We start from the raw sequence: 19994 nt of genomic DNA on the forward strand, positions 1-19994 counted from the left end.
TAGTAACTCTTACTATAAACATCTTCTATACTATAATAGTAATTACTACTTAAAGTAATCTAGAAATTTGATAGTTTGATATAATAGAAGTATTTCTTAATATAAAGATTATAGTAGAGATCTTTATAATATATAAAATACTAGATAGCTATAAAAGGCTAGAACTATGTATATATCCAAATAATATATTATATATATTATAAAATTAACTACTATTAAAGTAAAAGAAGTTCTTAAAAACTACTAAAAGCTATTCTTCTTTTCAATTAAATAGAAAAGATTCTTTATTTCTCTTATAATAATAACATTCTATTTCTCTAAAATATATATATTAAGTAGTAAGTGATAAACATAGAAGCTAAAATATCTAGTAGCTATAAGATCTAGAATTAGAGAAATACAAAGTAGCTTCTTTCTATATAATTACCGACTAAAATCCAGAAGTTATTAGACTTATTTATAATGTATAAATAAAAAAAATACTTTAAAAGTTTAAACTTAGAAATTAGTCTTTTTCTCTAATAGTTCTACTATTAGAAGAGGTAATTAAGAGTACTAGAGAAGTAAATAAGTCTAAAATAAAAAGACACTGAAAACTAGTTAGCTTTATACTAGATATAGTAATTATACTCTATCTAAAAATAGTATATAGTATCTTAAAGCTTTTATACTTTCTAAAAATTCAAGTAGTTATAATAAAAAGGCTAAATAGAGTAAGTAATTAGATTTTTTTACTTTACTTACTATGTTTTAATCTAGTATAGTAACTATAATAAACTTAATTTAATAGTTACTAAAGATAAATCTTTTACTAGTAATTTAGAAACTCACTAATTATTTTATAAGTCTATCACTATATTATATAAAGATATAATAATTTTGAAAGCAATAGAGTAAACTATAGTTACTATATCTACTATAAGAGTAAAGCTTTCTACTTTTAAGTACACTACTAAAAAAAGATAATACGCTTACGTATTTTTTAAAAGAACTAGTACTTAATTTTAAAAACCTCTAGATAGTTTAGTATAACAATTAGTAAACTAATAGACTAGTTAATAAAAAAATTAAGTAAATTAATACTTTATTTACGTAGATTAATTTCTAAAATATATAGCTATTAGAGGAATATACTAAAAGATATTTTCATTTATATATTTAAAGACTATAATTATATTTATTATAGTAGAGTATTAATATAGAGTAGAGTAACAAAACGTAGTTAGTAACTTTATATAGTAATCTTAATATAGATATATTTTTAAATACTTTATACTTACTATATATAGTTATAGATTTAATAAAACTCTTTCTTTAATATTTCTTATAGATATATTACTTTATTAATAATACTTATAATAATAGTATACTTATAGAGAGTAATAGTAATAGAAGCTTCTTTATTATACTTAGAAGTAGACTTAGAAGTAGTAATAATAAGCTATAAAGCTATAGAAATATTAAAATATCCTTAAAAGTTAATATAGAAGCTTTTTATAAAAAAGCTCTTAGTAAAGAGCTTAGTAAAAAGAGTAGAAGTCTCTCTTATAGCTATAGAATTAGATAGGTGGAAGTTTAAGTAGTATAGATAAACTCTAAGTCTAGAGTAATATTAAATTATAGTACTATACTACTATAATATAAAAATAATATTTGCGTAGACACACTATAGTATAGAGAATAGTAAGCTAAAGAGAAGTATAAAAAGCTTTATGTATAGAAGATACTCTTTTTATTTTTCTATCTTAAAGAACTTCTTATATTTCTAAGAGTTTCTTATATCTCTAAAAGCTCTTTATATTTCTAAAAGCTTTTTATATCTTTAAGAGCTTTTTATATCTTTATAAACTCTAAATACCTAGATATAACTTCTAAGCTTAATACTAATACTAATATTACTTTAAAGATATTAAACACTTTCTTCTCTATATCTACTACTTAAGTAGATACTATTAAGTTTTTAGTATCTAAGATAAGTAATAGTTACTTAGTACTACTAATAACCTTAGTCTTTTATCAAATTAGTATTACTAATACTATTAAAGCTAGAGAAATAATTAATAATTAGAGATATTTAAGTATATTATAATTATTATACTACTAAAGAAAGTTAATATAAAATCTCTAGCTATATACTTAAGAGCTAAGTAATTATATATCTATAATTATATAATTATATCTACTCTCTAACTTTAATATACTCTCTAAATTAGTAAAAGTAATAATTTACTTTACTAAAAGTAATTCTATTAAATCTACTATAATTAGTATACTTTACTAAAATTTAGGTTTAAGAATTTAAAGTATAGTAGTAGGTTATAGCCTAAATAAGCGTTGAATTATACTTAATACTAATAGTACTAAGCTCTTACTTATATAAACATAGCTTAATAGTTTAAAGATTAACTCTATAAAGTTAGAAATTACTTTATAATAGTCTAGAATCTAGCTAATAGCTATAAGAACCTAGGTATTTAACTAGTAAGAGATAATTCTAATAGTAAGATTTAAGCTTTTAACCTTTTTTAGGTAAAGTTTATAATATAATTAATAGCTTAATAAGCTATACTAGCTACTTATATAAGTGCGCGCTTAAGCTAAAATTAGAGACTTTATTTCTAATAATAAGTCTTTTAATTCTTCTCTTCTCTACTATAGTTATTCTTTTTACTATATTATTTAAATCCTTAACCTTTTAAGCCTATAAGCTATTTATCTAAATTTTTTATCTACTTAGAATTCTTTACTTTTAAGCTTTTACACTTTTAAGCTTTTATACTTTTAATCTTATATACTTAACTCTTTACTTTACTTTACTTACTTTCTATTGTTTTTATTACTATAGTAAGTTTTTATTTTTATACTTAAATTAATAGCTAATAATTATAATTTAGTCTAGTAACTTAACTTTTAACTTTAATAATAGCTATAAGTATTAGCATTCTAGCTTCTATTATAATAGCGTCTTTTATAATAATTTTAGTAGTAGTAATTATAATATACGCGCTAGTATTTAGTATAATAGTGCTTAGCGTAATAGCACTCTATATACTAGCGCTTAGCCTTTACTACGTAATCAACTTCTAGTAGCTTCTAATTAATATCTACTACCTTTTTCTTTTAGTATAATAACCTAGAATAATAATTTATTCATCTTCTCTTTAATTACTTAAACTCTAAATATACTCGTAATTTAAAGGTTTTTAAAAATTATAATACTAATTTATATTAAGATTAAGCGTAGTAGCGTAAGTACTCTAAAATAGACTACTAAGCTTATTATTTAGGTTATAAGCGCGCTTAGTTTAGTAATTTTAATAATAGAAATATTTATAAATCTATTAAATATAATCTCAAGAGTAGTATTTCTATTAGTAACAATACTTCTTAGCTTTGGAACTTAGGTTTTTAGTAATCTAATTATATTAAGAAGTAAAATATCTAATATTAAAAAGAGTAGAAGTCTCTAAACTAAGATTATAGTTACTCTAGTAAGTAATCTAAGAGTAAAGCTTTTAAGACTAAGACTTTTTAATCTAAGTATTTATATTATACTAGTTATCTATACAAGCTTATGAGAGTAATACTTAACAATAATATACTATAATATCTAATACATAATTATTATATTTATTAGTAACTCTAAAATAATATTTTCAAGTTTAATTACTTTAAGCATTTATATAAAGTCTAGCGCTATATATATTATAACTTTTATAAGTATATTAAGCTAAGTAAAAATTTATACTAGCGATTTATTAATATAGAGTAGTATTATAGTTCTAAAGTAAGTTTAGAATCTACTCTTTAGCGCTTTTTAATTCTTTACTTACTTAATAATAAAGCTAACGCTTAAAGAAAGCTTAAAATTATTACTATAAGCTTTATTAAGATATTTATATATATAAAAAGAAGTAGAAAGTAGCTAAGAGCTTTTTTAAAACTTTATCTAAATTATCTAATAAAACTCTAAAGTTCTTAAGTAAAAAAAGCTATAAGTTTAGTTTATCTATAACTTTTAATAACTTCTATTAATATAGTACTTACGCCATGTTTATAATACTAAGTAAGAGTAAAAAAAGTATTGATAAAAATAATTACTAGTTAATACTACTATTTATATTTTATACTTTAGATTACCTACTTATTACTTTTCATTTATTATAGTAATAATTAGAACATTATTATTAGTAGTAGTTCTAGTAGTAGACGCTACTTATATTCTAGCTATATTCTTCTTAATCTAAAAATTAGTAGCTATAAAATTAGTAGCGTAATTAGTATAGTTATTATTAGTCTTAGTAGCGTAACTTATAGTTTTAGTATTAAGATTTTTAGCTTTTTAGCTACTAATCTAATAGCTTAATATTTAGTATTACAAGTAGTAAGTTCTACTACTATCTTAAGTATTAGCTAGCTAAGTTTAAGTATAAGTATAAGTATATACGCGTTAAGTATAAGCGCTTACTAGTTAAGACTTATATATAAACTTAAAATACTAAGTAAACTTATCTATAAGCCTAGATTAAGAACTTTTAAAATAAATAAATTAAGAATTCTAATCTTAATAATTATAACTATAGTACTAGTTGGTAAGTTAGTAGCTATATAGATTAATTTAGTAAGAAAGTTTAGTAATTTAGCTACTTTATACTTATATTGATTCTTAGTAATTACTTTCTTATAATTAAGCGCTGTTTAAAGTGACTAAGATCTAATTTAGAAATCATTAACTTTTATAGTAGTAGTCTAAATTAAGTTTTTTCTACTTTATCTACTTTTTAAGAATAAAATGTTATAAATTTTATGAGTTAAGTAGCTATTTAAACTTCTTAAACTATTACTAGATAATTAATTTAGTAAATCTTTTTATAGGTATAATTATAGTCTTTATAAACCTAACTTTAAATAGTTGTTTAGTATATTTCTACTGTAGCTATATGTTTTAGGTATTAATATACCTAAGCTGAGTATTAATCTACTTATTCTTACTAATTACTAGCTGAATAGTATATTAATTATTATACTAAATAATCTAGAGTTTTTTAAGATTAAGTACTAGCTTTTTAGGAAAGTGCCTAAGTACTATAGCTTTTTTAGTAGTATACTTAAGAGTAAAAAGCTCTACTTCTATAGTAGAAGTAGTAACTATACTCTATTTTATAGCTTTCTAGAACATTACGCCTTTATATAATATAGTAATATATCTATAAAATAAGTATTAAGTTTCTAAATTATTAGTAAATAACATATTTCTAGTAGTTATTAATTTAGACTTATAATAGTTACTATACTAAATTATATTATAGTATATATAGTAAAGATATATAATTACTTACTTTATAGCTTTTATTTACTTATTACTTAGATTAATAAGGAAGTATAAAGGCTTTAAGGTAGTATATACTTTATCTACTTAAAGTATAATTACTATATTAAGTACAAAGCTAACTATTTTTCAGTATCTCTTAATTTAAGACTTAGTTACTTTTTTAGTATTCTTAATTAGCTTTTCTAATAGTAAAAGTATTAAAAAGAAAAACCTAACTTTAAGCTTAAACTTCTTAAGTATCTTATCTATATATATGTTATAGATAAATATAATTATCTTTAGGTATTAGTCTCTAATTATATAAATACTATAAACTTACTTTATATCTTTCTAATCTTAGATCTTATACTTACTAAAGATTTTAGTTTATATAGCTATACCTTACTATTTTATATCTTTTTAGTAAAGTAATAAAACACTATTAATATAAAAGAGAATAAAAATCTTATATTCTTAATTAAAGAAGAGGTATAGCTCTTCTTAAGAAGCTATTATACTAATAGCTTTTAATACTTTTAAGAACCTTTTATACTATAATAGTAGAGAGTTTTATAATTTGTAAAGCGCGTAGTTAAGATGTATTTATACTTTTAGCTTTTTAAAGCTATCTAGTATTTTATAAATTACTAAGTTTTTTACTATAATCTTTATATTAAGAAAAACTTCTATGATATAAAACTATTTAATTTCTAAATTATCTTAGATAGTAATTACTATTATACTGTAAAAGAGCTTTGCAATAATAGTTGCTATATAAGTAGAGTTGATTAAGTTCTTTTTTTAAAGATTACTATGAACTATAATCTAAGCTTTATATTTAAGAAAATAGCTATCTTAATTATACTTATAAGTCTATATCTATTTTAATAGAAGTTATTAATTTTAAGCTTATAACTTAAAAATCTCTATCTAAGTTTTCTTTTTACTTAGCTAATTAATTTCTTTTTTAGAAGCGTTTTTACAAAGTATATATATTAGATACTAAAGTAGTTACTTTTATAATCTAAGTAGCTCTTAAAGATTATTATAGTATTAGTAAGTAGCTAGAGTTTCTTTCTCTCTCTCTTTATTACTTGCTCTAGTAAAATAGATTTTTTTTTATTTCTATAGAACTAGAGTTTATTATAGTAGACTTGATAAATAAAGTTAAAATAATTTATCTATATCTAGAAAGCTTCATATCTCTAGGCTCTAATAAGTTAGCTCTTTTAGATGTATGTACTACTCTTTAACTATTAGAAACTTTATAATTACTTTAATTACTTATTTCTAAAACTTCTAGCTTAGATATAAGTTCTAGAGTAGTAAGCTTAGTAAAAAGCAGTTAATTATTAGAAATTTCTAATAAAATACTAGCCTTATACTTTATCTCTATTAAATAAATAGAGCCTTAATTATAATTATAGATAAGCTAAATTTATTACTTTAATTATAGTTTATATTACTTCTAAAACTCTACTTAGTAGTTGATAGCTTTACTATACTTACTATTCAATTAATAGGTAGATTATTGTATTTCTTTATAAAATTAATAAGCTTACTATTATTAAGTATTTTATCTTACTTAATTACTTAATCTCTAGTTAGCTTCTTATTATAATTACCTTAATAGAACTCTCTCTTATTAAAGGTTACGTTATAAGTTATAATTATCTAATTGATTACTAGTACTTATATATAATATATATTAGAAGCTTAATAGCTAATAAGATATTTTATAGAGCTATAAGGCTTAACTTTAAAGTCTTAATAGTTCTTTCTAGCTACGTAATTACTATAAAGCAAATACGCGTAATAGCTATAAGTATAGATTCCACTCTAATTTAGATAAAAATTAGTAGCCTAGTATTTAATTTAGATAGCTAATAATATTAAAAGTACTATCTAAACTATTTATATAATATCTAATTAGAAAATTAATAGCTATAAAGCTATAATAGACTTATTTTATAGAGTTAAGCTACTATATTTGGAATTACTAGCTAGATCCTAGTTAAAAGATTTACGCATATATATATCTTAATTAACTTAGTAATAAGCTCTTAGCTAGCTCTCTCTACTAAGCTATAAAACTTATAAGTATATAGTAGAGGCGTTTTAATTATAATCTCTTTTTTTTTAGCTTATTTCTTATATCTTAAGTACTCTCTTTAAGATAGTATTATAGTATTATTATTTTAATAGATTTCTATAATCTTTTACTAATAGTAGCGCTTAACTATAGCTATAAAGCTTATAATAACCTTTATAATAGAGTTAAGTATCTTATTCTTTAAATTATAATTATATAGCTTATTTAAATAATCTTTCTTAATAATTAGAGCTTATTTATTAAGCGTATAGCTTATAAAGAAGTTAAATAAGTTCTATAATACTCTAAAGAAAAGTTATAATAATAGCTTACAAAGCTAATAAGAAGTTTTTGAAAATATATAAGCTATAGTGTAATTATTATATTTACTATACTATCTACTAGTAATCTCTATATTTCAAATAGCTTTAATAAGAGCCTTAAAAGCTTACTTACTTAAGTAGCTTAATTTTTAATAATAAAGATTAGTGTTGCTAGTATATAATTATAGAACTTATAAGTAGATAATAGTATTTATTAAAAGAGAAGGTTGCGCTTAATACGTTATAGTTAGATTAGGTATTCTAGTTTTTTATGCGCTGCGCGGCCTTAATAAGCTATTAAGCGCTAGCTCTACGCAATACGTAATAATCGTAATCTACTCTACTATATCATAATAATAGAATTAGTGAAATAGATAGAAGTTTTATATTTAATAAATAAAAGGTTGAATCTATACTAAAATGTTATAAAAATAATAGACGCTTTTAGCGTACTTCTTCTAATTATATAATTATAGTCTATATACTATATACTACTATTTCTAAAAAGCTTTTCTAAGATGATATTAGTATAGAAACTAGAGATAATCTTAATACTAGTAAGCGTAAGATTAGCTTTTTTAGGTTCTTTAGAGGTACGAAGAATAAGATAAAGTACATAATTACTAATACTAATTACTAGAAGAATTTAGCTACTAGCCTTAACTATCTTACTATTAGTATTAATAAAGAAATTAGACTTAATTAAAGCTTTATTATTAACTAAGTAAACTATAGCTTTACTGTTAATAATTATACTAGCTAAAAGTGTATAAAGCTTAAAGCCTATACTAAAGATAGAAAATCTAAACTTAGTAATTAGTTTCTTAAAGTAAATAATCATAGAAACTATATTATCTAGGTACTTACCTATTAGTGCGCTTATCTTTAAATTTAATTACTTAACTTTTTTATATAAGCTACTCTACTTCTTTTTATAGTAGCGCTTTAAGATCTTTTACTTATCTTAAGTAAAGAGCTTTATAAGTATAATATCTAGTAGCGTAGATTAAGTAATTATAGTTTATAATTAAAAGTATAAAATTAGTTTCTACTTATACTTTATATTAAGCTTGTAAAAGTAGAATTCTAGTAGTAAGTCTAACTACTTTTTATCTAAGTTAGTAAAAGTAGAAAGTTAACTTATAATAGTATTAAAAATTATATTGGTTTTTCTCTTTCTAAAAGTAATTAATATCTTTTAGAGAATAATACTAAATATATTACTAAAATTATTAAATCTTAATATATTCTTTCTAAGAGCTATAGTAAATAACTAAATATATTACTACTAGTAAACCTACTTAGAATTAGACTTCTTAATTATAGTAAGAAAATTAGTAAATATAAAAAGCTTTTTAACTTCTAAGAGCTTAAAAGTTTTTACGTTTTAGTACATTGTTAGCTAGTTATTAAACTACTTTTTAGTAAATTTTCTTTAAGTCTTCTTAAAATAAGTATAATACTATATATAAACTATATACTATATAGTCTAATTAGTAAATATAAGCTAAGTCTTAAAAGTCTTTATAAAAGACTAAGTATTTCTTTTATTATTACTTATAGTTATAAGTAATAGGTACTTAAGCGTAATAGTACGTATAATCTAGTTTTTAATATTATTAATCTCTATACTTTTTCTTAGCTATTACTTAGAATTATAGTTTTAGTAAGCTATAAGAGTAGTACTATTCTTAGTTTTATAGTTATAATTTTATAAAAAAGTATTATACTTATAAGTAACTTTATTATACTTATTTTTTTTACTTTTTAGCTAAGTTTATAATAAGATTAGCTAGCTTTATAAGCTCTAGAATAAAAGTATTAAAAAACTTAAGCATATTAAAGTTTATCTATTTAATATCTAGAAAATTAGAATTAATCTTTTTTTAGATACTCTTCTTATTATAGTATTACATAAAAAGCGTAAACTAGGTATACTAATTTAATTACTTTTTAAGAATTATACTTATAGCTATAATAGCTATATTATAATTACTTATATTTATAGAGTTAGTATTGTAATAAAGTTAATAAATATATAGAATTACACTAAAATAGATATAGTTATAGATAGAAAGATAAGTAGTAATTATAATTACGTAGAAGTTCTAATTATAGAATATTAGAAAAAGTAGAGTAAAATAAGATTAAGTAATCTATCTTTTAGTAAGCTTTAATATATAGTAAGAATTAGTTCTATAATTAAGTAGCTAGGCTTATAACTATTAGAGCTAGAGTAAAAATTAAGAATTAGAGATAATTAAGTATATTATAATTATTATACTACTAAAGAAAATTATAATAAAATCTCTAGCTATATATTTAAGAGCTAAGCAATTACGTGTCTATAATTACGCAATTATAACTACTCTCTAACTTTAAGAATAAGTATTATTATTCTTTATAAAACTTCGAGTTACTAGTACATCTATAGACTAAGTACTAAGAAGTAAACTAAATAGATTATAAGCTTAGGTTACTATTATAGAAAAAAGTAGTAGATATTAATTAATAGCTAATAGAAGCTAATTATATAGTAGAAGCTAAGTACTGGTATACTAGGTACTATTATAATAAGCGCTATTACGCTAAGTACTACTATATATATATTATAATTACTACTACTAGAATTATTATTTAAGACGCTTTTATTAGAGTTAGAAGTTAGATTCTTGAACTAACTTATAATAGTTAGCTATTAATCTAAGTTTAGAAGTATAAACTTACTATAGTAATAAAAAGATTAAAAAAGTAAGTAGAGTAAAGTCTTAAGTAAGATAAAAATTTAGATATAAAGCTTAAAAGTATAAAATCTTAAAAGTAGTAAGTTTTAAGTAAATAAAAAAATTAACTAAGTAGCTTCTTAGTTCAAAAGCTTAAGTATCTTAATAATATAAAGAGTAAATTAAAATAGTAAAAAAAAGAAAAAAAAAGAAAACTTATTACTTTTAATAAAGTCTCTAACTCTAGTCTATGTAAATATTTTTATAAATAGCTAGTAAAGCTTATCAAGCTATTAATTATACTATAATTCTTACTTAAGCAAGATTAGAAGCATAATTCTTACTAGTAAAGGTATCTTTGATATATTTAGTATTTAAATTTTTACAGCTATTAGCTTTATTTTAAAGTATAATAAATTAATTATAAATTTAATTAGAGTAATTTCTTAGCTATTAGACTATATTTAAAGAAATAAAAACTTAGTACTATTAGTATTGTGTATAATTAAACGCTTAATTAGGCTTTTATTTACTACTATACTCTGGATTCTTAAGCTTAAACTCTACTAAACCATACTAATTATAGTAAATCTAATAGAACTAGAATAAGTAAAGTATATTAATACTATTACTACTCTAAAAAATATATTTAAATTAAAGTTAAGTTATAATTATATAATTATTAATATATAACTACCTAGCTCTTAAGTATGTAGTTAGAAATCTTATTTTAACTTTCTTAAGTAGTACTTAATTAAAATATACTTTATAATCTTTAATTATTAATAATCTATCTAGCTATAGTAATAACTTAGAACTAAGTATTTTTAGTATAACTACTTTAGAGTTTTTTAAGTAAGTATCTAAAATACTTTAAGCTTTATTAAGTTTTAGAAGTTAATATTTCGTATAAAGTAAGTAGTTTTATTAAAAAAAACCTTATAGTGAAGCTATTTCTTATATACTTAAGAAAAAAAACGTTTTTAACAATATCTTAATAATTATAGACTTAGTAGTTATACTATAAATAGTAATATATAATATGTATTTTTTAGTTCTCAAAGCATAAAGCTTTTAAGTTTAACTAAAACTTACTTTTTAAAGTTTCAGTATAGTAAGTAGTATTTATTTTATAAATAAAGTAGAAGTACTTTATACTTTAACCTTTTAAACCAAACTATATCTTTATAAATATGCTCTAATTATTTTAATTTATATAACTTTGTAAATTGATAAGTTAGAGTAGTATATTTAATTTAACTTTTAGTAGTAGTAAACTAGAAAAGTCTAGTTAGCTCTAAACTAAGTCTAGTTAGTATATTACTATTTTAATAATTAAAGCTAAGTTAGTGATATCTAAAAAAAAAACCTTTAATAGATTTTCAAGTTTTTTAGTATAAAGTATTACTACTTTTAAAGCTAAAGAAGCTAATTTCTTTTAGTCATTATTTATTACGTATAAAAATAACATTATAGTGTCTTAGAACTAATTATATAGACTCTAATCAGTAAAAAGATATTACAAAACGTCTAGGTTTTAAAGTTATTCTAGAACTACTAAAAGATTTTAATATTCTAATATTTCTAGTATATATTACTATTAGTACTAAGGCTTCTTTATAGACTAATACCATAGTATCTTTAAGACTCTACTAAGAGAAAAAACTTTATATTAAGTAACGCTTATATTATTAATACATCACTATATGAAATCTTTAGCTATTAATATAACATAACTTAAGCTAATAAAAATAACTACGTTCTAGTTCTTAAGAGTAATTTTAATAGTAGAATACTAATATAGCTACTATTTATTTAATAGTATAATTATGTCAAAGATAAATCTTAAATAACTTATCTCTTTTTGTCTATTTATTACAATTTAGCTAAGAATTCTTATAGATACTTTACGCTACTATATAATAGCTACTTTTATCTCTATAAGTAGAGCTATCTATAGCCTAATCTTATATATAAAGTTATAAGTATAAATAGTATAGATAATAAATAGATTACTCTATAATAAAAAGTAATACTAGTAATATAATAACTATTCCTTTTTTTCTAGAAGTAAGTATAGCTTATTAAAACTTCTATATATTCCTAGTAAGTTACTTAAAAGCTTTACTAAAATACAAAACTTTTAAAAGTTTAAGTTAATATATTAGAAGCTTTTATAGAAGTAGTATAATAATCTTAATAGTATTAATAGTATTTATAGTATTAGTAGTTCTAGAATATACTATAGAATAAGTAAAGTAGATTTAAAGAGCTTTAATAATAACTTTTATTAAAGCTTTAATAATTATTAATATAATAATTTCTAAGATAGTCTAACTAAAAGTATTCTATTTAGTAGTAGTCTTAAAGTAGTTTATAGAAGCTTTAATAAGTAATATAATATAGTATAAAAATATAATTAATGTAAGTATAGAAAGAAATAATAAAACTAGTAATAAGATTAGCTTAAAATATACTACTACTAAAAGAACTTATAAAAGAGATATTAAAAATATAATTAAGAGATTATTTAGCATATATTAGTATAGCTTTAGTATTAGATTTAAGCTTCTATTTATATCTTTTATTAATTTTAAATCTCTAATTTACTAGAAGCTATAAAATTAAAATCGAAATTGAAATAAAGAAAGAAATAAAGAATAAAGAGTATATATATAAAAAATTAACTTTATTTACTAAATATTTTAGTATTCTATTACTTTATAATTTACTACTTTATCTATCATAATTTATTTAAAATATACAATTCTATTATAATTCTTTCTACTATAGCTGAATATTAGTATTTATGAAATAGTTACTTTACTACTTTCAATTCTTAAATTCTTAACTATACTAAAGATAGTAGTACGAAAGATCTAAGTCTTAGTTTACTTTACGATTATACCTCTAAGAATAAAATTTAAAATTTTTAAAGATATTTTCTCTTATATTCTAGTAATAGATATTACTTTTTTAGACTAGCTTATACTATAAAGATATTAGTTTACTAATAAAAATAATATAGCTTACTTACTACTATATTATATTATACTAAAGAGATCTACTTTAAAGCTTATGAATTTAAATAGTATATATAAGAGTATTATAAGGTAGAGTAATTCTAATATTAAATAACAAAGTTATTTAAATACTATATATATAGTAGTAAATAGATATACTTCTCTTTTTCTTTTTTTACTCCTAACTTTCGCTACGCTAGTCGAAATAGAGTAGTTCTTAGTGTTTTAGAGAGCTCTAACTCCTAGCTTTCTAATAACCTAAAGATTACCTAATTTAAACTAGCGTAGCAAAAGTTATTTAATAACCTAAGTTTCTTAACCTAAGTTAGGTATACCTCTTAGGAATACCCTCTTTTTACCTCTTTTTTTTTGCTATAACTTTTCCTACACTAGTCTAAATTGGGTCATTCTTGGGTTGTTGGAAAGCTTTAACTCTTAGCGTTTCAACGGTCTAAAAAGTACCCGATTTAGACTAGTGTAGCAAAAGATATCTAATAAACTAAGTAGTTAACTCTACGTATACCTATTTACTACTATAACTATATATATAATATTAGATTATAATTAAGTATATTATTTTAAAAAGACTAAAAATAAATTACTACTAAGCTATAATAGTAATTATAGAATATTTATAGCTAGTACTAAGTTAGTCTAGACTCTTTAGAGCTAGAACCTAATAATAAAGCACTAAACCTATTAATATACTGTAGTATACTTAGTGCCTTATACTTAATTTTATAGACTTTATTTAGTAAAAAGACGTTAAAAGACGTCTAGCTTCTAGGTTGTCTTAGAACTACTAGAAGATTTTAAGATTTTAAGACATTAATCTATTTAGTTATAGATAATATTTAATCTTTAGCTATTAACCTAAAACGCTTTAAGTAGCTAATAAAAATAACTACTCTATTATAGCTTCGTTCTTAAGAGCAACTATAATAGCAAAATACTAATATAGCTACTATCTATTTAATAGTATTATTATACTAGAGGTAGACCTTAAAAACTTTATTCTCTTTAGTCTATTTATTATTACTCTAGCTAAGAATTCTAATAAACGCTCTACGCTAGTATATAATAGCTACTTTTATCTTTATAAGTAGAGCTATCTATAGCCTAATCTTATATATAAAGTTATAGGTATAGAGAGCGTAAATAATTAATAAAATAAGATTACTCTAAATAGAGAAAGTAACGCTAGTAATATAATACCTATTTTAATCTTCTATATTAATAGAGCGTAGTCTAAAAAAGAACTTTTATATATTAGTAGTAAGGTGCTTAAAGGCTTAGCTATAATAGAAGACTATAAAAGGTCTTAGTCTACTTATTAAGAGCTTTTATAGTAGTATAATAGTATTAATAGTCTTAGAACGTAATATAGAAGAATAGGTAAGGTAAGCTTTAAGAGCTCTAATAATAGCCTCTATAATAGCTTTAATAATAGTCTATATAATAATTACTAAGACAGCCTAACTAATAGCTTTCTTTTTAGTAGTAGCTTTAGAGTAATCTATAAAAGCTTTAGTAAGTAATATAACGTGTTATAAGAAAATAATTAATATAAATATAGAGATAGTAAGATAATATAACTAGTAATAAGATTAGTTTTAGACTTACTAACGCTAGAAAAACTTATAAAAGAAGCGTAAGTAGAGACGTAGTTAAGAGCTTATCTAATATACGTATTAGTATAGCTTTAGTATTAGATTTAAGCTGCTATTTATATCTTTAATAAGTTTTTAGATCTCTAATTTACTATAAGTAGTAGAATAAGAATAAAGAAAAGCGTATATATAGTAGAAGTATAATTTTACTTACTAAATATTTTAGTATTTTATTACTTATAATCTATAGTTTAGTTAGTTATAAGCTATTAAGAATATATATTTATATTATAATTCTCTCTACTATAGGTAGACGTTAGTATTTATAGAATAGTTACCTTACTAGCTTAAATTTTAAAAGCTTTAACTACTACGCTAGAAGTAGTAGCGCTAAGAGCCTAAGCCTTAGCCTGCCTAACGCTTACACCTTTAAACGTAAGATTTTGTACCTTTTAGAAATATAACTTTTTATGTACTAGCAACAGACCTTGCTCTTTTTAGACTAGCTTGCTGTAGAATTGTTAGTTTGCTAATAAACTATAGTATACTACTTTTCTAGTTATGTAATCACTATATCTATATCTCTACGCTGTATTTTATTACCTAAATAAGCTCTCTAGCTACGCCTGTATATATGTGTATAATTTTAGGTATTACATGCGCGCCTTAATTCACAATTTAACAAGGTGTGTCTACTGTCGCGTTATAAGGCCGATATGCAAGCGCATTGCAGTAACCTCGTTGTACGTAAGAACAGACTATTACATGCGTAAAAAGGTATAGCCCTCTGAAATAGATGTGCGGGGTTTTAAGCCTATGAACAGATGCAGTTTCGCAGCGATGGTGTGGCTCTACAAGTAAAGCGGATAGATGAATCGGTTGTAAGAGTCTATAATGCTTTCGCTAAGCGATCTGGATCTGGTGGCTACAGGCCACGACCATGTCTATTATACAGGAAGGTAATGAAATCTACAATACAAGTCGGTATGTACCTGTCATGATTCGGCGCGGTCATCCCGTTCGTTTCCGCTGATGTAACCCTGGTCCACCATATGTCTCGCGATATCGTATGTCGCAACTCCAAAGTTGCTGGTCCTGCTCAAGATAGTGCTCGGGTTGATATACTTGTAGTACTCATGCATAGCGAATCCATGGAGCATGTATGTCGAAGAAAAGTCCATTTCCCACTGCGCACGTCTTCGTCTGTTCGCGATAGCATTGTCGTACAGCTCCATTGGGTCGGTAGAGTTGATGAGTTGGGGAACAGGCGATGGATTGCCTTCGTTGGGTTTGAAGAGAGGGTCAGTGCTCTCTTTGAACCAGTGTGTGGGGGCAAAAGCGGTGCGGTCAAGTATCAGGACTTCGTTCGGGATTGGGACGAGACGCTCGGCGATCCTGGTCATGCTCTGTAGATTTGCTTCCCATCTACCGTCGAAGCCGGCATGTTGCTCGCGCACGACGATTCGCGCCATTGTGCTGTTTGGCTTGGTCAAGAAGACACCGTTGTTGATGGTGCCGTTGATGCCACCGCCTTCACGGGCGCCGCCATAATGTCGGCCGCCGATAAAGGCAAAGCCAGCGTTGAGCAGGGGCGTCAAAGATCGTAGAGGCACAACGTCCCAGTCCATATAGATCCCGCCAATCTTCGCGATGGCCTCCCAGCGGATGAAGTCTGACTTGTGCTGGATGGCGGAGATTTCCTGGTCCTGGTTCTGGCCGGCAAAGTTGGGCACATCTACTCGGTTCCAGGTGGTGATGTTTGCGAAGGTGTTGAGGACTGCCTTGGTCCACCGGTCACCGTGCTCGCTAGCATTCCTAATCTCGGAGTCGTTGAAGTCGGTGTGCATGTAGATCTGCGTTGGTTCAATGTACATGACTGCGGCGCACATGGTCAGGAAGCTTGAGAACGGGAATCTCAGGGTTGATGTTGCGTCCTTTTTTATTTGCACATAATGTACGATACTGGGTATGGGGGCATGCATGGACGCCTCGCTAGACTTGAGTATCCCATACTGCCTCGCCTTCTCCAGGGGATGAGTAGATATTGAAAGGATAGCGAGAGCGATGATGATGCAGGCTGTCGTTATGATTGCGAGACGGGTGCGGGAGCGTGTCGCGGAGACCTGGCCGACAGGCATGTATCGATGCATGGACTCTGGCGGTCTTAGGAAGCCGAAGGAGGAGCGAAGCCGATTCCACATGGTAACAACGCGAGCGCGTATCTTGCTACTGAGGTTGTATGATTGAGATACTTGGAAGAACCAGGTTGGTGTGGGAAACGTGGACGGATGAGATGACAGGTCCATGTTTGAAGATGAGGTAAGACGGTGTTATAAGTCGTTCCTTTGGTGGCTTGATTAGGGCCGAGTCAATCTGACATGCCGCAACGCCTAGACGGGTGTTTAGGTTTAATTTTTTTTTAGGTTCCAAAAGGTGTTGGTGTAGTCAGACTGATGTTTCAAAATAGGAAATAAGCAGCCGCCCTCTAATTATTGGTCGCCAAAGTCGAAAAGAAGAGACGGGTGTTTGAAGAGCCATTCGGCTGTGCATCCCGCGATGGCAGTTCATGTTCATGCCGTGGTAGTCGGCTCTTCTAGCATGACCGCGAGGGCAGGCGCTTTACACTTACAGTTGTCGTCATGATCGATCCAATCTACATGCAAGCCACTCTCATGAAATTGTATTGGTGGTTCGATATCGTTTGGAATGAGATAAGAGGTTCGTCGCGTCTGACGTCGGAGAAGATACAGACATTTTGGGCAGCGGTGAGAGCGCTTCTGACACGGTTGGCCGCGCGAACATTACACCCGGTCTGCAGCGCATTGCAAGCACTCACACGGATGTTGAAGAGGCGATTTGCCATTATCTCGCTCTTTGCGCGCCGCGATTTGTCGATAGAGTGTGTCTCGGCATGAGGAGCACGTTGTTGACGAGGGCCGTCCCGGTCTTACTCGCGTGTCGATCCTCATATGACGCGTCAGGCTGTCTTACTTGCCAAGGCTCCGATCAAACAGAGCCATCGTGGGTAATCGACGTACATTGTAGGCATGCTTTCACAAAGAAGACATGAACTATAAAGCATGGTACAAGGACTTCTCAGATAACTCAAGTAGTGTGATTAATGTGCCACCAGGTGCATGACGCATGGATCGCATTGGCGCCGCAAAGGCGGGAAACTAGTGCACTCAGCTACGATCACGAAGTCAATCAGACAACCTCTCCGGCGACTCTTACTACAGAAGACGACGTGTTCCTATACGCATCTGTTCTTTGCGGGGAGCCAATTGCAGTGGTGGCTCGTATTTCATCGTCTCTGCTGACAAGTGGAGGCTCGTAGGAATGCCTGTATAACCCATGACCGATCCGTTGAATAGAAATAGCCTCGTCGTAGTCCTTGTAACAAATTTGACAAGACTTCGTGAAATGTGGGTTTCATAAGCACAGTGATCATCAATGAACTGACGGGACCAGTAAGGATGCTGTTGGCTGTGCCATGCATATGGTGATTCATTTCTATGCTTCATTTCGTAACTTCATATCAGCATCGAGGTTGCTACACGCGAGAAATCCTATACTTCCTTCTTGGGAATACCGCCAGGCAGAGTCTGGACCTTCTCCTGGAACAGCTTCTCTGCGCCTTGCCATACTGGTGTAGATGCTCGGTCCTTGAGTGCCATGAGGCTGGGCAGCAGAGCGTTGCTGAAGGCCTCTGATGACTCGCGGGGTAGCGCAGACGGAAGGTGGTCGATGGAGATGACGGACAACCTAGGGCCGTCACCCTCAACAGAGACCTCGACTGTGGGCTTGTCGAAGGTGGTGTTAATATCGTAGATGGGAATGGGGTTGTGTGGGTTGGTGGTGTCGCATGAGACATCGCAGACGACGCTAAGCCTGCGGGTTGGTGACTTGAGGCTCTCCTTGTTCACAAAGGGCGGGATGGGCTTGGAGAGGTAGATGCAGTTGACGAAGATGTCAGACTCGACGATCTCGGGGTAGGGGCCGTCGCGCTCCTTGGTCTCAGCCAGATCCCACTTCTTGATCTCTGGGCAGCCAATCTTCTCCAGCAGGTCGACAGCGCCAGAGCCGCATCGTCCGAGGGCACCCAGGACCAGACTGGTGGGCTTGTGACCAGCAACCTTCTCACCAGCGGCAACATCTTCCTTGAGCTGGGCGATCAGCTCGCTCTCGTTGTTGTAGTATCCCCGTCCTTCGGTGAAGGTTTCTAGGCCGGGAAGAGGCTCGCCTTTGGGGTGGGTGAGTTGCCATGCCCAGGTCTAGCATGTGTCAGTATGACGGCAGAATAGTAGTCGGGTGGGCTAACCTTGATGGCCAGGGCAGCGCCGACGAAACCCGCGTGGTAGCCAAAGGCCGCAACGCGCCTGCCTGATTCATCCTGCAGGAACTCGAGGTCGTACAGGGTGCCTCCACCACGGGGGAACCTGGCGAGGACGTTCTCCCAGCCGCCCTGCTGCTTGTAGCAATGCGCAAAGTGTACGAAGGTGTGCTCGAGCGGGAACTTGTCTTCAGGTAGCTCCTTCAGTCCGATGATGATGCGGTCATCCTTGGGCGCGTTCTTGTATGCGCCTTCCTCGATGAGGGTCGCGCCTGCCTGCTCAAACTCCTCGTCCTTGAAGATGCGGGCGTAGTTAGGGTCCTTGGGCGACCGCTCGACGACGACGGGGTAGCCAGCATCGAGCAGCTTCTTGGTGGTAGTAGGAGTGAGGCTGCAATTCTATTAGTACAGTATATACATGGAAACGGTCTAGTGTACTCACCACGAACGGTGCTCAAGCGGTTTGGCCTCTGCGCGGGCGTGTAGTGTAGGGAACGACATGGTGTGTGGTAGATGACTGCAGGTCTTTGGATGTTTAAAAAGAGTGCTCAATTCAATGCCGTCTCTAGATGTGCTCTA

At 27.8% G+C, this 19994-nt stretch overlaps 2 protein-coding genes across 2 annotated transcripts; both read right to left on the reverse strand.

The window, feature by feature from the left end:
• Window positions 1-16077: 16077 nt before the first annotated feature.
• J4E86_004368 (uncharacterized protein) lies at window positions 16078-17388 on the reverse strand (the record flags this gene model as incomplete). Its single annotated transcript, XM_051444910.1, has 1 exon — window positions 16078-17388. The coding sequence occupies one exon, from the start codon at window positions 17386-17388 to the stop codon at window positions 16078-16080; it is 1311 nt and encodes a 436-aa protein (XP_051304535.1).
• A 1263-nt stretch (window positions 17389-18651) lies between these two features.
• On the reverse strand, window positions 18652-19916 carry LYS5 (holo-[acyl-carrier-protein] synthase; the record flags this gene model as incomplete). Its single annotated transcript, XM_051444911.1, has 3 exons — window positions 18652-19356; window positions 19404-19806; window positions 19858-19916. 3 exons carry the CDS (start codon window positions 19914-19916, stop codon window positions 18652-18654), a joined length of 1167 nt encoding a protein of 388 aa, XP_051304536.1.
• Window positions 19917-19994: the final 78 nt, after the last annotated feature.

The sequence above is a fragment of the Alternaria arbusti genome, assembly GCF_024043155.1.
Source record: "Alternaria arbusti strain BMP 1465 chromosome Unknown scaffold_4, whole genome shotgun sequence".
NCBI lineage: Eukaryota > Fungi > Ascomycota > Dothideomycetes > Pleosporales > Pleosporaceae > Alternaria > Alternaria arbusti.